This window comes from Amia ocellicauda, chromosome 4 (assembly GCF_036373705.1).
Source record: "Amia ocellicauda isolate fAmiCal2 chromosome 4, fAmiCal2.hap1, whole genome shotgun sequence".
Taxonomy (NCBI): Eukaryota; Metazoa; Chordata; class Actinopteri; order Amiiformes; family Amiidae; genus Amia; species Amia ocellicauda.
The window spans coordinates 28,631,879-28,655,038 of record NC_089853.1 but is presented as its reverse complement, the minus strand read 5'-3'; the positions used below and the strand labels follow the sequence as shown (position 1 = coordinate 28,655,038).

General features: G+C 38.9%; 1 protein-coding gene across 10 annotated transcripts in view; it reads right to left on the bottom strand.

Moving 5' to 3' along the window:
* myo9aa (myosin IXAa) overlaps window positions 1-23,160 on the bottom strand; it is a 175,070-nt gene that overhangs the window by 28,668 nt on the left and 123,242 nt on the right. For 9 of the 10 annotated variants that reach the window (XM_066701740.1, XM_066701736.1, XM_066701743.1 and 6 more), the window contains 8 exons: window positions 18,022-18,143; window positions 16,561-16,702; window positions 15,714-15,909; window positions 12,892-13,011; window positions 9,559-9,634; window positions 5,850-5,990; window positions 5,461-5,500; window positions 5,203-5,325 (listed from right to left, as the gene is read on the bottom strand). In XM_066701740.1, coding sequence (XP_066557837.1) covers window positions 5,203-5,325; window positions 5,461-5,500; window positions 5,850-5,990; window positions 9,559-9,634; window positions 12,892-13,011; window positions 15,714-15,909; window positions 16,561-16,702; window positions 18,022-18,143 — 960 coding nt within the window. The remainder of the gene's footprint in view (window positions 1-5,202; window positions 5,326-5,460; window positions 5,501-5,849; window positions 5,991-9,558; window positions 9,635-12,891; window positions 13,012-15,713; window positions 15,910-16,560; window positions 16,703-18,021; window positions 18,144-23,160) is intronic. The other variant, XM_066701741.1, reaches the window with a different exon arrangement.

Below are 23,160 nucleotides of genomic sequence, written 5' to 3'. Positions count from 1 at the left end.
TCAAGACCTATAATGGCCTGAATGTATTGAAAGAGGGTAACTTCCACAACAAAATGTATAAGATGGCCTAAGACTGTGTTATTTGAGTGATTTTTCTGAATCTCTATGGGGAAAAATGATGGGGATTTTTGGGTTAGGAACAGGAAGTTAATTTGCATACACTAGTGCCTACAAAGTGACCACACAATTCGGCTCTCTAGTGTCTTTGGTGAGAGTCTGTGCCCAAGGACACACAGTATGATAGGCCCTGACACAATTAGAGCCGTATTCATCTGTTGACTGCCGTGCATCCATTTGAATGTAACAAAAAATGTACAAAAACAACATAAAAATGAGAAAAGTGAGTTTAATTTTTCAAGGACAGGATTACATCAAAAATTTTCGCACTGCGAGATGCTTGCAGAAGCATTAGCACATGTCTGCGAAATCTGACCCGATTTGCACCGCAAAACAACCTTCTCGCAGCTCCTTTCTTGCAGGAGAGAATAAAACACAACTTTCACACAGCCACTACTAGAAAACTACACAAGTGTACTCAGTCGCGCTTTCATGTTTAGTTACATGCTACTCTCTTCTAAATTTTAAAGTAAATCCAATGATGTACAGTTGTGTAGTTTGCCATTAGCGGCTGGTTAAAGTTGTAGTTAATCCCTCCCAACAATACAGTGGGAGTGGTTACATTTTCGCTGTATTAAATCAAGAAAATAACTGTGAGAAAACAACCTGAAAATGCTCTTGCAGGTCCTCTAGTTTTAGACAACTTCGTAGTTATCTAAAGCCTCTCGCAGTTAAGGCAAAGTGGAAAGAAAGTCCAATCGGCACAGGTTTGCACAGGCGCAGCTCCAGGTTTATTCACAGCCTCCGCGGCTCTGTGTGTCCAGTGAAAGTAACTGCTTATTGCTACAGTAACTACAATACAGGTGTACAGTGCGGGTAATAAATTACATGTTGCACCCAACATCCACACAAAGGAAGTGTTGCCTATTGTTCGTGCACAGAGAGAAAATATGTTGTTATTGAATGTCATTTTATATTATATTTTGTTCAGCAATGTGTCAGTGTTTTGATTATGTGTTTTACGTATTTATTCATAACTTATTTGTTTAATTCACTCGTTTGTTTATTCTGCTGTTGCTTTGTTCGTTGTTCTGAAAACTATTTGATGTCTTAAAAATGGTTTCCTGCCATAACATATCTTTCGTGGGAGTAGTACCTACTATCTAGTAAATATTAATCCTCACTCGTACTCACTACAACCTTATGTATATTCAGCCTATATCATATACACTCACCTAAAGGATTATTAGGAACACCATACTAATACTGTGTTTGACCCCCTTTCGCCTTCAGAACTGCCTTAATTCTACGTGGCATTGATTCAACAAGGTGCTGAAAGCATTCTTTAGAAATGTTGGCCCATATTGATAGGATAGCATCTTGCAGTTGATGGAGATTTGTGGGATGCACATCCAGGGCACGAAGCTCCCGTTCCACCACATCCCAAAGATGCTCTATTGGGTTGAGATCTGGTGACTGTGGGGGCCATTTTAGTACAGTGAACTCATTGTCATGTTCAAGAAACCAATTTGAAATGATTCGACCTTTGTGACATGGTGCATTATCCTGCTGGAAGTAGCCATCAGAGGATGGGTACATGGTGGTCATAAAGGGATGGACATGGTCAGAAACAATGCTCAGGTAGGCCGTGGCATTTAAACGATGCCCAATTGGCACTAAGGGGCCTAAAGTGTGCCAAGAAAACATCCCCCACACCATTACACCACCACCACCAGCCTGCACAGTGGTAACAAGGCATGATGGATCCATGTTCTCATTCTGTTTACGCCAAATTCTGACTCTACCATCTGAATGTCTCAACAGAAATCGAGACTCATCAGACCAGGCAACATTTTTCCAGTCTTCAACTGTCCAATGTTGGTGAGCTTGTGCAAATTGTAGCCTCTTTTTCCTATTTGTAGTGGAGATGAGTGGTACCCGGTGGGGTCTTCTGCTGTTGTAGCCCATCCGCCTCAAGGTTGTACGTGTTGTGGCTTCACAAATGCTTTGCTGCATACCTCGGTTGTAACGAGTGGTTATTTCAGTCAAAGTTGCTCTTCTATCAGCTTGAATCAGTCGGCCCATTCTCCTCTGACCTCTAGCATCAACAAGGCATTTTCGCCCACAGGGCTGCCGCATACTGGATGTTTTTCCCTTTTCACACCATTCTTTGTAAACCCTAGAAATGGTTGTGCGTGAAAATCCCAGTAACTGAGCAGATTGTGAAATACTCAGACCGGCCCGTCTGGCACCAACAACCATGCCACGCTCAAAATTGCTTAAATCACCTTTCTTTCCCATTCAGACATTCAGTTTGGAGTTCAAGAGATTGTCTTGACCAGGACCACACCCCTAAATGCATTGAAGCAACTGCCATGTGATTGGTTGGTTAGATAATTGCATTAATGAGAAATTGAACAGGTGTTCCTAATAATCTTTTAGGTGAGTCTATAAGGGGGGTGTTTCCATGCATGATACATTTTGCATTAGTTTAAAGATTTACACGTAACAGAAAGGTGGGCTGTGTTCCTTTCTATTTTAAAATTAGAAAATGCTCTCACCAGTGAGAAACAGTTTATTCCAGATGGGTATATCCAACAGAAGGGCAAAGGTAATGCCGGCCAGTATCCATTTATATTAGGTTAGCGTACATATTGTTAAAATATATCAGACAGCAGTTCACGAGTTGAGCATTCACTGTCACTCACATCCAGATACAGCCTCGAAATCTGTTTACGTATCCTTTCTTACAGTGTATCTGTACCCTAGAAGCATGTGCAGTAACGCACTCACCACAGATTGAATGTGTATCTAAAGGCCACGATACACTATGAATTTCCATGAAATCTGAATGCAGCCCAGGATTTCCTCGAAATTTCCCTGTAAAATTACAAGAAATCCGATTTCAAGCAATAGAGCAGAGTCCTATTTTCATGAAATCGCCCTGGACAAGTATCCAATCAGAGAGCAAGATGGAGTCACATGACAACATCTACAAAGTCACTGGGAACCTTGAACAGCAGATAGGGAGCTGGACAGGAGAGGAGAGCCAGAGAAGCGAGTTTTCCCTAGTGTTTACGGCTACTGTCTCGTACACATACAACTGTGGTAAATTGGAAAAAGCCATTCATTAAATATTAAATAAACATTAAATACATATTTTCCTTTCAGTCTGGTATTTCCTGGTACCTCCCATTTCATTTACCTCAAATCATAGATATCATGTAACTTATACATGGGGTTGCTCTCTTTCACAGATCTTCTAGTGTTTTGATGTTACTGTTAAATATTTGCCAGTAATTACATGAAACATTATACATTTATATTTATAAATAGTTTGTATACTGGTAAGTTAGCCTTGATTAGACTTTGTTCACATCTTTTTCTTTTTAAGTTGTCAAAAGCAAAATATTCTATATCTCCATTTTGGATAGCGTAGAGTTGCTAATAATAATACAAAACATACATTCCATTACAAATAACACACACACACACACACATATATATATTAGGGCTGTCAGTCGATTAAAATATTTGATATGTTAATCAATGGGCATTAGTTGATTAAATCGGGCACTTTAAGTGGTTGTGCCACACAATTTAATAAGGCATTGATATTACAGTATAACAATGCTGTAACGTTAATAGTAATATATATATATATATATATATATATATATATATATATATATATATATATATATATATATATATATATATATATATATGAATGTATATTAAAAAAAAATCATTATAATCAGCAAACGGGTGTTGGGCTCACAAATGATACTGTAAACTACTCACACTGCCCTTGTAAGAAAATCATTGCATGCAAATGAAACAGAAAACCTTTCCTTGTCTACAATATTTCCTTACCAATCGAGTTTGAATCCAAAGTTTAGTTTTTCCATTTGCGGCTGTAACCCTGCAGTTTGTGATCTCTTGCGTGATTCACCTTTATAATTTAACACTATAGAAGCACAGGGCTGGTCATGTTGTCCAATTTAATTTGAATTACTCTGTGTTATTGAATACACTGTGCATACACTTTCTTGAGTTTTCCTAAATATATGTATAAAATATGCTTAAGGCGTTTTAGATGCATAAACGCAAATCAAGTTTAAGTCGCAATCTCTACCTCATCTACAGTCAATGTAACAAAAATAGTTTTAGCAAAGAAAAGTGTACAATGTTGTTTTTTGTTTGTGTTCATTTTGTATAAATACATGCACACATGAAACAATGTAAGACTATCAGTGTTAAATATCAAACATATTAAAGTACAAATTTTGAACAAATATGCAAATATGTTTGACAAATATTTTTGCAAAGTACCATACTGAAACTAGTATTGTTTTAATACATTTTTGTAACAAATACTGAGTGTACACTTGCATAGACTTCAGTGAAGCAGTTTTCTTTTTGCCACAATATACGACATGGCTGAAGCTGCCTCAGCGGGGAGATTAATGCTGTGGATTTACAGCACGGAGCGCCAGATTGCTGTGTTTCTCTGCTTTATTGACCCATCGCTGTTTCTCGCAGGACTGTCCTGCTCTTCCGCCTCCGTTTTCTCTTCATTTTCAGACACTGTGATTGGCTCATGGTGTCTCTCGCACTGCCCGCCCATCCCGGAAGCCACACTAGCAAAACACGTCTCCTCCCCGTTCGCAGGTCCTCATATTTTAGATTTAATTCAGCGAGGAGCTGAGCTGTGAGATTCCCTCCTGCGACTGTTCCGCAACTTTCGCATTCGCACTTTGCAAACATTTTTGATTTAATCCTGCACCAAGTCATGCCAAGTAAAACACCCGCAAGTCAAGTCAAGTCACAAGTCAGTGATTGACAAGTCTAAGTAATTTCAGGTTTTTTCAAGTCATGTCCCAAGTCTCATAAATTCTGACTTGAGTTGACTTGAATCCCAAGTCACTTGACTCAAGTATACATCTCTGGTAGACACCTGTTTAAAAGGTAAAACTGGAATCCCTAGGCATGCATTTACTGTGAAATCTGTCAGTAAAGCACCCAGATTGCAGAGGCAAACATTCTCCCATTGAAAAAAAAGTGGTGGTTCTACGAGCTCGCAGTCTGGGTTTTAACAAAAAAGTCAATCAATGACAAAGCACTGAAGAATGGCTGTCTCACCTGGAACTGTGCACTGATGCTGGGTGGTTTCTTCTTCTTGTGCAGGTGCAGCAGGGATTTGGTGATGCGGTCGTGGAGTGTCAGGCTGGTCAGATATTTCAGAGACTTCACATCCAGCAGGTGCTGCCACAGAAAGAAGAGCTATCAACTATTTACTGTTTTATAGGCAAGCATTGTCCATTACAGGGATTCTTTGTTTTCTTGAGCTCCTAGCAGTGGTCACCTCATATAAAGCATATAAAGATTTACTTCACTTACCTTTGGAAGGCTTGGCTTTAATTTGTAATTTTTGTTCCTCCTGAAAGAAAAAGAGATCTGATGAGACTGACTGACAGGGGTTTCTCTCACATGCTTTCTGGAGTTTGGGAAAAAGGAGCACATTGGTGAGCAGCTTTCGATTTAAACAATAATTTCTCTCTTCTCTCATATAAGTATCTACACGCTCTTTTACTTAAAAGCTCTTTTTCTTGTAAACAAATAATTTAAGAAATTTAGAGCAAGACAGACTGAATGGTCAGGCCATCATTTTCACTTGGGAAAAATAATATGTCGCTTTTCTATTATTTATTTGTTTGTTATAAAAGGATCAGTAGGAGCCAACTGGCTGATGGCTCTGGAGAGCGAGTGCGTCAGCAGGCTGTACGCACATGAGGATGCCGTGGGCCCTTTCCAGGAGCTTGCTGCTGGTGGGGTTGACGAAGATGCCATCCTCTTCCAGCATGGAGCCCGAGGAGGAGAGGCGGCCCTGTCGGCCTGTGCGCCCGTTCCAGCCCACACTGAAGCTGTCCCTGAAGGGGGAGACAACCAGAGGCACACTGAATCACTCACCTGTGGATGGCAACCCTACAACTCAAAAACACTACTGAGTTCTCCCTGTCTGCAAGTTAGTCTGTCTCATATCTTTGAGTGTGTTGCAGTATTGTGCATCACCTTGCATCCCTCCACACAGAGAAGATTATCTACAACTGCTGCCCCAACAGTGGCACAGTGAAGCCCCATTCTCCTCTGCACAATATCACACCCGCCACAAGATCCGGCACACAGGCTTCTCGTGACACCGAGACTATTGTGACGCGCAACCCTGGATCCTTAATTCACTGGATGAACAGGTCTCTGGAGTGTGTCTGAGGGGTTAACTTTAATCCTAGAAAAAACATTTAACAAAAAACCACTTAGGATTGCAAAAAAAGACAATCCCCTCAAACAACCTGTGGTATCAAGGGAAGGGAAAGCAAAATCCATCTGTCGTCAAAAACACTGCACAAGCCACAGGCTGGGACAGTTTATTTTCTAAGAGCACAAATGATTAATACCTCTTATTTGGTGCATACCACACACATTGCAAAATTTCTGTATATCTAAAATATATTGCATATATTTTAGTCTGTTATCCCTAGTTTTATTTATGTTGAAAGGATATTGTGGAAACTAATGCCACCATAGATTTGACATTTATAAAATAAATATATGGATGACAGAAGAAAGTATTTAAAACATCCCTTTTATTTTAAATATACATCAGTGGGGCGTTGTTTGGCATATCAAAAACACAAAGATCACACATTTCTACTGTATAATAAATATATACATATGATCCATATGAGCAGGACTCGTTCTAGCGAACACAGGAGGGCTGTGAAGTTGAGTGTCAAGCCTGGTACTCCCAGACCTTAACCTGGGTTAACTCAATTCTGTTCTTTTTTATTTTCTTTAGTATAGATTGAGAGGTAGAATACATGTTTCCAGCCACAGCAGCGTTCTCAGTACAGGAATACCAACACAGCTGTCATTAATCCTGTCTAGTTCAGAAGTGTCTGGACTTTTCAGGTCAAGCTATCATTGTTTCCCCCAAAGCTCTTTTCAAATGAGTCTGTTGAGAAACATGAACCATTTTTTTTTAATGCCAACTATTAACACTGACTTGCCAGTTTCTGTTGCAAGAGCAGTAAAGCAGCAGGCAGACTGCAAAACTATGAAAGTAAGAACCCGAGTCGATTCCCATGGATTTTGCAATAGCTGACTCTGCGGTGAGAGTGAACATTGGAGATTTTATAAATATTTCCCTTTGTTGTGTATGCAGCACACATTCACAGCCAGGCAGTTTTAGTTGGATATTCTGCATACTTTAACACTCGCTTCTCCCTTTTGCTCTTTGAAGGCTTTGTTTTCTTTCTATAAAAATGCTGTGGAAACGGGCCCTTGAGGGATGGTTTGGGTAAAATGTGGGCAAAAACTCTGCATTAAAAACAAACAAAGTTAGAAAAATCTAGGCCTGAATTCCCCATTACATATTATTTTACAATTCAAAATAATAAGGGGGTTCCAGTAGGTCTTTAAGTCTTGGCTTGTTTAGGGATGCATAGAGTAGGAATTGTAACTTAACTTCCTTAAAGTAGTGTGAGCATTGGACCCTTCTGAAAATAAACCAGCTACTGGTCTTGACCTATAAATACAACACACTCTACCTTGAATCTATACTACACTGTCATGTGAGTATTACAGGAAACGGGTGGACCAAATAATAGAAATATCCTGTGTGTTGTGTTGAAAAAAGTAACAAGGACTTGGCCTAGATTCTTGTTGTAATCTGCTGTATAAAACTGTGGGCACTAACCCCATGGGGTGATGCTGCTGTTCTCCTGAGGAAGATATTTAACAAACAGACTATTCTGGATTTAGAAGTGAACTTGATTCCCCAATGAAACATGTTTTTAGGTCACTACTATAGTCCACCAGTGATGACAATTAAGATTTTCAAGGAACTGCCAGAATTTCTAACTCTGTTGTGAATACACTATCTAAGAGTGCTCTCTCCCTCTCTCTGTGTAATAAATTCCCAGCAAAAGAAACCGTTTCTGGCACTGCATATCATTGAACAAAATAAGACAAATACACAATGCAAGTCTACAAGACTATTTTTGAAAGATTCAAGGAAATAAATATGAAAACAGGAATGTTATCATGAGAAAAACAACTTGCCATCACAGTTTCTTATGTGTCCTTGACCAGCATATTTAACAGTGGAAGGAGAGATTCTCCTCTATAGTAGGCTGAGGTTAATGGAAAGGTCAGTTTAATCACAATAAAATATGAGTGTACCGGTGTTCAATCTACAATTGTGCCGTTATCATCTGAAATACAGAAGACAGAAAAACATCTCTCTTTATACATGGAGTATGTTTGTGACAGATGAAGGTCAATTATTTTGTGACACTACCATATGTTTCCACTATAGTGGTTTTAAGGCCTGTATGTATAAAATACAGTTTCTTGTAATCCTGTTTATACAAAAAAGTAAGCCACTTAAACCCAGCTAAGCCTGCCCCTAATTTAAAAGGCTGCTCAGAACATATCTATGGTATGTAGCAGTGGACCCTGCAGCGTCTGAATATTTATTAGCCCCAGGGTTGCCTTATGAATGCATAACTACAACCTGACATCACACAGGAAGCAGCTGCAAAGGGCTTAGCGGTCACTTAGTAACCAAGAAAGTGTGTGGTTGCAAATCACATTAACCAGCCTTTATCGCCAGGACTCTCCTGAACAAAGGCACTGTTGTAGCGGTGGCGAGTGACACCCGCTCAGGACCAGGTCTTCAGTAATCCCAACCATGTAGTAATTAACCAAATATGAGGCCCCGGAGCCTGTGGCTGTCATGAGGGTCAGCATGAAGAAATTATTCATTCGTGAATGGCCATGCTTCATAGCGCTTCGCTCAATAAAGTCAAATTGTGAGACCAACAGTCTCTGTTTTTTCAGTACAGCTACATTGCTGTCAGGATAGACAACATTTCCTATGCTCTGAAATAACGTAACCGAGATACTTGACAGATGTGCTGTGGACTGGTCCCGGTCATCTATTCAAAACATTACTTTTGTTTCTACAAATCTCAACTCCTATAAGGCTGTAGTTCCACACATTTCATAATCGAGATCTGGAAAATATATTAAGAGTGTTCAATTAATAAGGTATATGAGCATTCAAATAAAATGTCCACAGCTATCAGTATGGGTATAAGAACATTAGCATGTGCGCTCACAGAAGCTCATCCCATGGGACCAAGAGGTATTCTGGAATGGCAAATATAGGGCTCAAATGAAGGAGATCATGGGAGTCTAATAGCCCCAGGTCATGGGGAAAGACACACCTATGCAAATCCATAAGCTAGATGTCCCAATCAAATCTGATGATCTTGAAAAGAATAATGTATTTTGTGTGAGTTATATATATATAAGCTCTATATACAACTCACACAAAATACATTATTCTTTTCAAGATCATCAGGTTTGATTGGGACATCTAGCTTATGGATATATACATATAGTGCAGGGACAGCTGTGGGCCGAAAGACTTACCTCTGTGGTTTTTCATTAAGGGTGTTGGTGCCCTGCAGGTCAGAGAGTGGAGTTCGTGGACTCTTCCGTGTCATACCTAAGCCAACAGAGAGAGAGCAAGATCTCAGACTGGTTTATACATCAACAGTGTTCAGCAATAAAGCCAGTTGAAGATGGGTTAAAATGTGCTGTACAGTCACAGTAAGGGCAAGGCTCAAGATGCTAAAAATGCACACATTGTAATTTTTTGGGGGATTATTTATTTATTATTGATTTCATTTGGCAACATCAACTGGTAATCTGAAATGCAAAAATAAATAAATAAGCAGATTTTTGTTACTGAATCTGAAAAAGGCAAACAGAATTAAAAATGTGTTAAAAGAAAATAAATAAATAAAGGTGAGCATTTATTCCATAGCTAGCTAAGGAAGAACACAAACACACAAATACAAATGTCTTCTGAAAAGGTAAAAATATAATGTCTGTAACTTTTTTCAGCCACAGACATGGTGACAGCTTTATAAAGTGCAACTGATTACACACTCCAGTTCTTGTGCTGTTGAAGGGACCTGCTACTACTTTTTTTTTTTCTTTCTTTTTTTCAAGAGACTGTCCTCAGATTTTAACCGTCATGTGATATCTTATATTAATGTATTAATTCCCTATAGATTGTTTTAAGTCACACTAAAACCTTCATCTGCAAAGTATCAGGAAGTATGGGATCTCACAGTTTTTCAGAAATATACATTACAATCAGTGAAATATCAATCATGAAGGTATTTAAAATGAATCGTAACACATGATTTTGAAAAATATTAAGGTCATACAAGCACCCAGCTTATGCCAAAAATACATATATATAACTCAGGAGAGTGATTAATTTCTGTATAATATAACTGGAAATAAACTAGGACAATTAAATAAACTTTATGAAGAAACCTATTACAGTAATTGTGATTGTTCCATTCTGGAAGAGATTTCAGCTCTGTCTGTCAAGTCTGATTAACACATAAGGATATGAAGTCATGAGATTCATCGTCTGAAAAATGCTTCCAGTTGAGCCAAATCCATCAAAAATTTGAATAATGTTCAGACCTGCACGCACTGCCATTCCAGCAGGGAAGACGACTGGAAAATTTAAAGTGATCTATATGAAACTTTAAAGGAAAGTTCTATTTACTGATTTATTGACTGACTGATTGATTATAAGAGCAGAAACAATGTGTTTTTACAGTGGTGGTATGATACATCAGACATGTTTTTAAACTGGATATTTTCAAATTACTTTTTAAACATTTACTTAATTGTTTAAGAACTTGAGAACAGTTTAAAAATATCTTAATTATTTGAAAGCTCAGTTGGAAGGACAGCACAGCATAACTCCAGGTCCAGACTGACATTATATAACTCAAGTACTGTACAATACAAATGTAAATCATTTTTTCTTTTACACTGTACAATAAAATATAACATTGTATACACCTAAAAACAGAAAACATGTATGTGTATGTCAAGCAGCACAGATAGATACATTTATTTTCACTTCATAAATTGTGACTGTTAATAATGTCAGATCATCTACTATCACTTTCAATATTCCAGCAACATTCCAATACCATACAGGATAATGATATGTTCTTCATGTAGTCTATGTTAGATAATGTATGAATACTAGGTCGCCTTGAAACAAATAAACAAAGAAATACATAAAATCCCCAAAATTGTTGTAGGAAGGTGGAGAAGAGTAATAGCTGAAATAAATTACCTCAGATGCAAGTACCTCTACTTATCTAACCCCCAAGTCTATTTGACAGCAAAGCAGTAAAACATATTGCATGTTGTACCTGAGGGTGTGTGGTCTACCCTTTATATCAGGGGTGTGCAAAGTCTACATAGCCGCAATGGTGTCCATTCCACCCTGAGTTTATACCTGCTTAACTGAACAACAGATTCACTTAAATTTGTTGCAAGGACCATCTTCCTGAAGTTTTTAGAAGTTGATGGCCTGAAGAAACTTATAAACCCGGCAGCAACCGGGTCAGCAGGATGGAAATGTGTGCTCCTATGCCTCATACAGGTTGCAGCTGATTTGCACACAAATTGAGAGATATATCAAAAAGAGACTGTGGGAAATTTAAATTATACTCATTTCCAAAGAGGTCTTGCTCAAAGAGCAGCGTCAGACTGTGATGGAGGGCAAGGCCCCTCCCGATACATTACCGTCTTGAGGCCCAGTGTGGTCAGCTCTTCTTCTGTGAGCCAAGAGTACAGAACAATCCGTGGGAGTGAGGACCTGTGCCAAAGAAGAGCTCCTCCAACCTTCAAACAATTGGAGGGAGGCCCACACACACCAGGTCTGTGTGTACTGGTGTGTTTTATTGCAGGGTTTATTTGTGCTTTCGGTTCAGCAGTGAATCCAGTGAGTGTTATTCTCAAAGGCATAGACCTCAGTGGTTATTATGAAAACTGTTCATGCTTCAAGACACAATGTGCGGTCTGCCCCAAAGTGGGTTGTATTAGTAATAATACAAAAAAAAAAAAAGAAAAAACTGGCAGAGGAGGCCATTTCTCATGCAGAACTGGTTATTCTGAAACAAACAGAGGAGCAAAACGGTGATGGGGAGGTTGAGTGTACATGGAGACCAACTACATTCAAATCACATTTACCTTGGAAATAAACTGGATTTTAACACAGATGTTTGCATGGATTTCCTTTGACCACACTCAGGCTGTTTACTAGAAATCCATGTAAGACTTCTAAGATTTATTTCTGTTGTGCCTGTTTGAATCATTGCCTGTTATTAAAAGAAACATAAAGACTATATAATTTAAATCAAATTATAATGAGGCTCACAGAAATGTTTTGCCACAAAGCTCAAAAGTGCCTGAAAGATGTCTTCAGACTAAGAGTTGCGGGTTTCTGAAAATACCTTATTTTAGCCAAGGAGAAGATGCAGGCAGCATTGCCAAGAAGTAGATTGTCAGCAGTTAGAACTATTATAATCATACATTTTTCACGATAGTAGGGCCTGGAATTTTTAATGAGCTTATCAGATTCAAAATTGTAAAATGCTGACTAGAAAGAATACATTAAAATTTTGTTGTCGACCATTAATATTATGCAAAAAAAAAAAAAAAAATCTAGAACTTTTACCATTAGGGTATGACATTTAAACCCTGTTCATGATTTGTTTTGTTTGGATTCAGAAGTAAATGTTACATTTTGCAGAAAAAAAAAAATTCTGGGGCTAGGTAATGGAGGGTGAGTGAATGAGAGAGCGCAGATGTAGTTGGTCTCCTTGTCCATCTGGGTGCATGTAGTGAGGAGAGAGGATTGTGGGATTGTAGCCTTACTGTACTTCTCCTCTTTGCACCTCTGCAGGATCTCTAAGCTTCTCTGATGCACTGGGTGATGCAGAAAGCTAAAACTATCCACACTTTTCAAAACCGCACACGGCACAGCATCATCATGCCCTTGGGAAGCAAAATAAAAAAACAAAATAAAAAAGAAAGAGAGAGAGAGGGGGAGAGGGAGAAAGAGAGAGATTATATAGAGAGGAATGAGAAAGCGATCTACTGCAAGGCTTCAAGAAAACAGACATTTTTTTATGCATTTGTATCCAATGATGTGACTAAAACCTTGTATTTCACTATAATCAAAGCAAGCCTGGCCAGCTATGCTTAATACTGCACTCATGCATGCACAGCATGTACATTTGCTTTTGCTGCCTGCATTTGTCAGGTCTATACTATTTTGGGAATGTTACGCCATCCTCAGTTAGCTTTCACATTCATGACCTTGTTCAGTCAGTTGAATCACTGCTTCTTAAGTAATTGAATTAAGTCTATGCACGTTCTGAGAGCAGAATAAAACAGCTAACAGCTAAACCTAAAATTACAAGACTCATTTTAAAGGGTTCAATTAACATTAAATTATATATATATATATATATATATATATATATATATATATATATATATATATATATAGATATATTGTTTTAGACATTCATCAGAGGTGCAATGTCTGTGTAATTCCTGAGGAACTTGCTTGAGCTGGGGCATATTTGCGTTGCTTAAAGTGAAATGTAAACTAATGGAGCTCAGGGATGGGGTGGGTGGCAACAGCTGCAAGCTCCCCCACATCTGTACCAACCACACATCCACACACCTGACAGAGGACAATGCCAGCACTGTCAAAATTAAACCAATGGGCATCTTTAATACACCACTGTACATGAGGAAAATGGGTGTTTTATTCTGTTCAGCAGAACAGCCCTGAAAGTACATATCAATGCAAAATCAAAACATTGAAATCAATAATCTACAGCATCACTGCAATGTGTGAAAATTTTATTTGTTCTGCACTTTTTTGTCGTTAAAATATATTAAGATGTTTTATTTATATATATATATATATATTTCTATGTTGTGCTGAAAAGTTGAAAGTGTTGAAAAAAGATGGACATCTATTTATAGCCAAAGCTGCAGGAGCTACAGACTACTATTACAGCAGACAGTAAGCTTAGCTGAGACACGGCCCGGCCTTTGATTCACTGCACCCATACCCACTGGGAGCCAAAACAATCCTATACAACACACATATGCTCTGCTCAGAGCTGTTCCTAAGATGTTCAAGTCCATTAAGCGTGAGAAAAGATTCCATGATATGGTGTGGAATTTCATATGAGAAATGCCACTTTGATATACGTGGAGCGAACTGCAAAAGAGGCTAATCTGGGACAGCCACAGCCAGACATTATTTCAGAGCTGAAAGACATTAAAAACAACCTGGGCTCCGGTACTATCTAACCTCCACTCCATCATTCCCAGTGGCTTCCTATGAGCAGGAAAGAGCAAAGACTGAAAAATGATCATACTTCTGTTTGCTATCTTGCCCCTGTTAAAAGCACACAAGGATACAAAGCTCTAACACTGTGGCCTTGATCTTAGATACTTCAGACTGCAGTAATTCAATAAGGCTGTTGTCCGTGAGAGTGCTGGACTTCATTACAGCATTCCAGTGTCCATGCAACACACACAAAAAGTGACAGTAATGTTAATTGATGGTTATATTCCTAGTGTAGGGGAGATGCAAAACCTTAATCGAATACAGAATATTGAAAGTAGGTTAAATTTCCATTCCCACCAGAAAGGGAGATGAGCAGACTAAGGGCAACAACCAACAAATAATTGTCCACTGTCTAAGAATGAGTATTTTATGTCCCTTGTGTTTAAGTAGATTTAAGCGACCCCCTCCCCCAACCCTCAGTCCCACCACAACCCAGAGCAGGGGACGAGCGACTTTGTGGAGGTGCAGTGATCAAGCGGCCCGGTCGGTCCAGTGCAGGACTCAATCACTACGCAAAGGGAGGCTCTACCAAGCACAGCAGTAACAATGCCAGCCACCACAGCATGATGATGCCTCAGTTAAGGCCTACTTCCTGTCAACAGAGCACAAGTGTGCCATCTCTCTACTGCTACACTCTTCATTACCTGCTGCCAAAGCAATAGATGCTTCCAAGCTGAAGCCTGGGATAAATCCAGTGTAGCCAGTGCTTTAAAAGGGAATCCCATTATGCCTCATTGCAGAGTTCTTTTAGGTCAGCCAGATTGTGATATTTTATGGTTATAATTTTTTTGCAGTGTATGAGCTTGTGTAGTATGCACAACTGTAAAAGCAACAAACAAACACATACAGTGATACAACAAAAGAAAGAAGGACAGGTTGTTTTTTAAGAGCTTTTCACAGTGCTAGTGACGACATTGCTTCCCTCGAGTGGAGAATTTATGGACTGACCCTACATGTGTTGATTGAATTTGTCTTAACCTCTTGAACACCAGAAACAGAAACAAATGCAACATTTTTTCGAGGTGCCTATATGAGTGTAGCCCAAAAGATGTAGGTCTCCACTGAATATATAATGAAAGGATTTTGTCAAATGTTTGAAGCATACAGATTATCACGTTCCAATGCTATTTTCACCTGAAAGGGAAAATGATCTTTAATGCACGCAAAATGAATCTTCACACACAGCATCATTAACATACTGGCGTATAGATGTTTGCATCTTGTCACTGTATAAATGAACCGGATACCTAGATGTGTGTGTATGCTTGCGCATCCCTGAGGTCTGTGCAGGAGGGCAATGAGTTAGGACAGGCTGCGCACTCACCACTTTTCTTCTCCAGATGCCGTTTCCCTGCCTCTCTGAAGGCCACCAGAGCCCTGAAGTAGGACCTGAGGACCGCCCAGCGGAATGTAGCCACCGGGTCGATCCCAATCAAGCCGCAGATGAAGGCATTCTTACTGCTTTTGAGCAGGGCCACAATGTCGGGTCTCATGTGGTCAGTGTTCTTTTCCCTGAAATCCTACAAGATTCCCCGCAATAAATGGAGAGGCATTAAAACTTGATAAAAAATAAACAAACAATAACAAGCAATACAAAACACACAAATGCAGTATATTGTTGATAGAGATCATATAAAATGTTCCGATGTTCAAATTAAATAAAACAAAATGTCTCTTCTGAATGATTACAAATTATTCAGCTGTCAATGCTAGTTGTTTGAAAGTGAACGTAATACGGTAGACCAAGAAATCAACAGGTTGAAACAATGCAGTAATAAAATCAAATTCGTGTTAATATCACTGCCGGAGGTGGAACTGTAATTCGTTTCTCTGTAGTGCATTTCTGAGAAAACCCGTCTCACGATTGTTCTGGGTAAAAGAAGCCAAATCATTGGTTTTCTTTTTTTTTTTTTTTTAATAAAAACACAGCTGGGAATGAACCCAAGAAACTGATTAAAATCCCAATACGAGTCAAAGTAATTCCTCTGATCCTGATTAAAGCCTTGGAGAAGACAGGGCTTTCCACATCTACAGTTAAATGAGCTTCCCTCCAGAGCTGATCCTCTACTGTGCTTTAACCTGGGATGGACAGATTGTCACTTTTACGACTGCCCAAACCCCATGTCCACAGTTCAACGACAAATGTATCGCCGAGAGCGAGAGCGACTGACCTTCACTCCGTATTTGACCTTGCCGGCGTAGTGCCTGATGATAAAAGCCGGCTCCATCACTGCTGGGAACTCGATGTAGCTGTTCCCCTCGTGTTGCCGCTTGAACTTGTCCAAGAGGGTCTGGTTAGAGGCTTGTGGGAAACTGCAACAAAATGATAACAACTCCCTGCATAAGCTTTGGGGGAAAATAAACTAAGCCAGAAACAAAAAACACTGGCTGCACTTTACTTCTTAATTTCTCTCAGCGCAAAGAGCTCGGAGAATTCTAGTGTTAATGTCTCCTAGGCTCTATTATTTGATTTCCCGTATCCTTCGATTTCAGTTTCTTCTGTATCAAAGTCTGTTTGGCTGCATTACTCTTAATTGTCCAGCACAGCACTAGGATATTTACCACGTTTCACTGGTAGATCATATGCCAGACAGGAAGAACAGGATCTTTGAATGTCTCCAAGTGAATCATACTTAATACCATGGTATTTTATTCAAAGTTTAAAAACAAAAAAATTATGAAACCTTGGAAAGGATTTAGGCCTTACATATACAATATCCATTTTAGAAACCCGAGGACTGTGAAAAGCTGTTTTTGGACAAGAATTTCAATCAGGAACTGTGACGTGTAATGTCCCATCAACATGCTTTTGAAACACACACCAAACTCAAATCTAATGAGTCCTGCTCTTTGGCTTATATTTTCAAACCTGAGATGCCCTGATATTAATTATTCCAATTTACACATCTGACAGTGTGTGTTCTTTTGGCCAGGTCACCCATAGCTATACAAATGACAGCTACCTAGGTTTGCTGTTCTTTCAGCAATGAAGTTGAAAGGGGAGCTGTGCCAACCTTTGCCAACATTGAAACAGAAAATAATAATAATACTAATACAAATATAAAAAACCTACAGGAAAAGGAAGACTGTAGTGAAGACACAGTGAACAGGAGTACAATTTCATGCTATTTAAAGTCTAGTTTCCAAATCAAGTAAAAACTAGTTATAAAAGTCAAACATCTGTGACACCCTTCCTTTTTTGTTTTTACATCGTGTCGGAAACATGCTCATTCTCAGTAACAAGGCCTTAACACTTAAAATCCTATTCTAAATAAACATCTCCTTTTGAAGTAAGGATACATTTTAGATCTCGATATTAAAAATCCACAAAAAACAAGGTGTCTTGGAAGCTGTTTGAGTTACGAGTGTGCAGGGATTACTGTACCGTGTTGCTAGCCAATAATCTGTTTAAGTAATGTATCATAGTAGAAAGCGTCTCAGTTTTCTAATCCCTCACTCAGATTTGGCCATTTCAGAGAGGCAAAAATAAAGACATCATATGCTGACAAGGCAGCAGGCCAGGCCAGTTCAGGGCTCAGCTCCACTGTACAATGCATGTGTACCCAGATAACCAAGTGTGAATGGCAGCCTGCTAAGGGGACCCTGTTGGATGAGAAAGCCTCTGCACTCACTTGCACTCTTCGTCCAGAAGGTGGAGCAATGCGGTGGGCTTCTTGCTGATGAGGTTGATGCAGCCAGTGTTGTCTATGTAGTCGATGTTGTGCCAGCTGATGCCTTCAGTCCGGTATTCCTCCTATAGGGAGTGGTGGAAAAGCAGTTACCTTTACCCTTATCAACACCTCTCGTCGCTGTTTAAAGAAAACCAATCATTACGGATTAAAGCATTTTTTCCAGGGCCCTTCTATGCATGTTACTTCACACTATTCTATTAATCCATATGCAATATTTCCCTTGTTTAATTCTGCATAGGTCAAGGGGGGGGGGGGAGACAACACACATTACAAAATAACTGCAATAAGAAAATCACTGTCTTCCCTTTATCCCGTTCATTTTACAGCAATGCGATCACAGCATTTTCCCACAGTGGGTGCAATCAGTAATCTCTGTCAAATCGCGCTAATACTTCCTTGAGGATGTATCAAAATCCCAGCTTTCTACATTCTCATATATGTATACTTTATTGGGAGGTTTAATGCTTCCCCTGCAATTCTCCAGGCCCTCTTTAAAATGGTCCCACTCCAAATGCCCATAGGTTAAATAAGCAACTCTTAGAAAGCAGCAGAGTGAGAAAAACTCTGGTTCAATTAGAATTTGCAGGGAAAAAAAGTCCTCTCTGTCACTACAGGCAGTTTTCTTGAAGGACAGAGGTGACATTATCCTGCACAGATGAAGGGACCTGGCACAGAATCTCTTGATATAGCTGGACATATTCATCAAGGCTTTTACATCCAGATAGTATCGATACCATGCAGCAGCTCACTCAAGTAATTACTACAGATGACAATGAAAAAAATGAAAGCAAGAAGCACCAAAATGACTGAAGGTTTGGTAGTAAATTCAGAGGATTCCTAAAGGAACTGGTTTCCTTCTTGTGCTGAGCTTTAGGCTTCTCTGTGTAGTGGTCAAATCAATCAGATTACTACTTGGATTCCCTCAACCCAATCCGATTTTCAGGGGCGCACTTTGGAGAACTGGCCTCGTATTTTCCTAAAAACACTGAAAGAGCAATTCCACGCTGCATTACAAGCAAATCCCTGGCCTGAAGACACCAGAGCAATGCGAAGGGTACAAGACAGGAATAGCGAGGATCAGTGATATTTACAAGTAATGGATGCCTATGGAAAAATTATGTCCCTGGAAGAGATTTCCATAATGTACACAAAAAGGCTCAGTTGGGGCAAAAACAAAAACACAGATGTATGACTTCATGTCAAAATCCCCACTCCTACCGCTGCTGGCGTTGCTTAACTAGGGCCATTGTGTCTTTGGAACTGGGCCAAAGCAAAACAACAGGCCAGTAATGTTTTTTTCATGTTCAACTTGACCAACCTTCCTTATAGTCAGCCGTATCCTCAGAGGTTTAATAATATGAAAGGCATTCTTAACATTTCTATGTTTTTTCAGTGTTTCCTAGGATTGCTGGGAATGAAAATGGAACAATAAAGGATATAATCCAGCCAGGATTTAATAAAATCAATGGAATTTTTCTTTTTCTTTTTAAGACAAACTCAGCTGGACAAACAAGTTAGTCTCCATTTCTTTTTTGGAAAATATACAGATAATACAGATGTTCTACACTACATTGAAGCCGATAGTTTAACATCACCTAATAAGGCATATTCTAGGTTTATTCAAGGAATTAAATATATATAACAATGTATAATGTAGATATATAAAAAAATCTGGAAGGAAAACACTATCCGCAAATACCACCAAATAACAAACATATTTCAGTAAACATTATCTTTAAAAATAGATTCCATTGTGCAATACTGAACAGGGACAATTCCAATTTAGGAAACAAAAAGGGAAACAATAGACTGCATTTTTTTTTTTTTTTTACAAAAATACTAATGTAAGGTAAAATGATCAGGGTATAACATCTGCACTGTTGTGATAATGCAGTCATATTAGCTCAGACACTCTCGGTCATAAAGGACACATTCCTAAAAGGTCCCGACACTGTGCTTGGGATGACCACTGCAGTGCCTTTTGAAGTTGTGTTTGTTATTTATGAAATAATGACAATTAAATACTGCCCCAGAACAGTTTTTTTTTTTTTTTTTGCGTGTGGGTGTTTGTGTTTACTTTGGCCCCAGTGAAGACATTTTTGATATCTCATTTTTTGCACAATTAAAATTTCCATTTAAATGCCAGTGTAGGACAACATTACTTTTTTTTTTTTTTTTTTTTTTTTTTTTATGCGTTGGGCTTGTGTGTGTGGCTTGGCAAACATTAATCTCATTGGGTTTAAACACGGCACTCACCCACCATAGCGTACAGACACCTCTTTGGAGTGAAAGTGCTACTCTAGAGAGTACACCCCCCCTACATCTGCCTGTTGCTACATCCTCAACAAGAATACACACAGAGAATAGACTCCATACTGTACAATTATGCAGCAGTACATTTTTACTTTTATATTTGAAAAATAGGGAGTTATATAAAGTTAATATGAAAGGAATGTTTTTCGTTTTGTTTGTTCCATCATTTGCCCAAAGTCTAACTTTCATCGTTTGAATAACCTTCACTTCAAACATAATCTGAGATCCTTTAACATCCCAACATCTTTTAACTTCATCAATAAACACTAACAATAGGTTCAGACAATTGGAAAATGGCCATTTCAGTTTAAATCTAATTAACACTGTATTGTCAACCCTGTTCCCGGAAAGCCACAATCCTGCAGGTTTTACAGGTCTCCTTACATCACCAATCACTGGATACCTTGAACACAGGGCCATTTTGCCTAATTAAGACCCACAATTGGCTCAATTAAGCAGTTAACAATCTGATCTGGACAGAACAAAAACCTGTTGGCCCTGTGGCTCTCCAGGACCAGGGTTGGCCACCACTAGTCTAACAGCTTTAGGACAATATACTGAAGTTATGAACTCAGGGAGCTGCTCAGACACTCAATTAAAGCACAGACCAAAGAATGAGGTTACAAGCTCTGTTATGGATAGAGAGACCAAGTGTCCAATTTGGCATTATATGTTTTTGCTCAAGGAGTTCAAGATTCATCCGTTGGCAGATTACCTTTTGGATCTGGCTCACTTAGTGTAATGCAATTAGAATGATTATCTGTTTTTGTTTCTGCTCTGATTTCAATATACCCACTTTAACTATCTGTTCAAGTAGCTTTGCAAAGGACTCCAAGTTATTGACAAGTAATTTGCTCTGAGGCTTTTTTAATCTATTATTTAATGGTATGGGTAGTTGGTGCAGTAAATAATATCCGCTGCAGCAATAGTTGAGAATACTGACTGTAAACTACAGATAGAATATAATAAAAGCAAAATGCAGATTGACTATTGCTGTGTACATTTGAGTGTCATGCTCCTCCCAGAGGGGTGGTACGTCAGCATGCGATCATTATTCAGCTGGGACACTGATTGAAAGCAGCCTGGACACCTTTGATGTAATGAAAGGCAGAACATCAATGTGAATTCATTATTAAATTATCTTTTTTAATCACTCAGGGGGAGGGGAGGACACACACACAATATTATGAACAGTTTTGGAACAACAAACAAAAATATCTACTTATGTCTAACAGCTGCTGCATTACAATATAGTGAACTAAAGAACCATACAATGCCACAGATATGTCTGCCGATTAAGACTTTTATTAACCTTCTTTAACACTACTGCCCAAAACAACAACAAAAAAACCAGCTACACCAGAAGGCTATAAGGTTTTGCAAAGCCCGTCTTTTTTTCTGTATACATCTCTTGCAAGTATGAAACTTGTGGAATGAACCCCAGTAACCCCAAATAAAAACATTAACAGCATCTCCATAAATGATGAAGAAAAAAAATGCCATTAAAAGTCTAATGAGCCTGTGAGGTGTCTGGGTTTTCCAAGAACAACTTCAGCCTTCTAAATTTACGAGCTGCAGATGGCACACATGCCAAACGTAGCTGAAACGCAGCCAGCGTGTCCCACCAGTGTGGAAGTCTACAGTACAGTATCGCTTTCACTCCAGTCGCTTCAAGACCCTGCTGCTGATCCCTTCACTGCACTGAATGACTCCCCAATGAGTGTTACCTTACATTTCCCTGCAGACTGGAGAACAACAAGAGATCACAAGTCTTTGACAGCCTCTGGAATGACTCGTGGGGAGCGCGCCTTTCACCAAGGCCAGAATCTCGAGGCTTGGTATTTTGTTTACCACAAAATCAATGTAAATTTGTAATCACTGGCACCATTTCAGATCATGTCATAGAGCGAAGTGTGCTGTGACTCACATGGGGTGTTTCAAATAGGAACGTGCAGAGATCAGCAGTCTTTTAGGGTTCTCTCGTCTGACGTGAATAATCTAAGGTTCTTAAAAGTTCCTTGAAACACTGGAGGGTTTACATGTAATGTGTGATCATGTTTATTTCTCCTGCAGTCAAGGGGCTGTAGGAATTGCTGGACCCTGGTGCAAGACTGTGAATCAGACCTCCATGCAAGATTGAGTGCAGTTTAAACATGAAACATCCTTCTACAAAATGAAATATGAGCATGCCACTGTTTCATTTATGATTTTGGTCAGAAAACATCCCAACATCTCACAAAAGATTGAACTAAAGAAAAAAAATAAATTTAAATAAAACATTGTGCAGGATGGTAGCTTAAGGAGAAAGCTTGACAGTACCTCTCTTTCATTTATGCTCTGCTCTCTATGTAACTAGGTCTCTCCCTTTGGCCTTGATAAAATACAATAAAAAGTGCTATGGGCTACAGCCTCTATTCTTGTTTTCCATGATTAAGGTGAATAATTTATTTACTATTTATCTCCTCAGCTGTTTAGGACATTCATCAATTTTGTTTCTATTTCTTACACTTTCTTCCACATGTAATATAAAATATGAGACATTGTGGAGGAAAAGGTTAATATTGTGTGCATTGCTACAGTTAGTGTAAGTAGGGAGTAGCATCAATTTTCTGCTTCTTCCTGTAATTTATTTTTTCTACGTATCATATTATATGTATTTTCCCAGATTTTTGGTTGTTGTTTCTGGTGAGGTTGTTATTTGCTGTACTAGCTGTCTTTTCCAACAATAATACTTGTGGCTTTTGACAAGATTTCTCAAATCTGAAT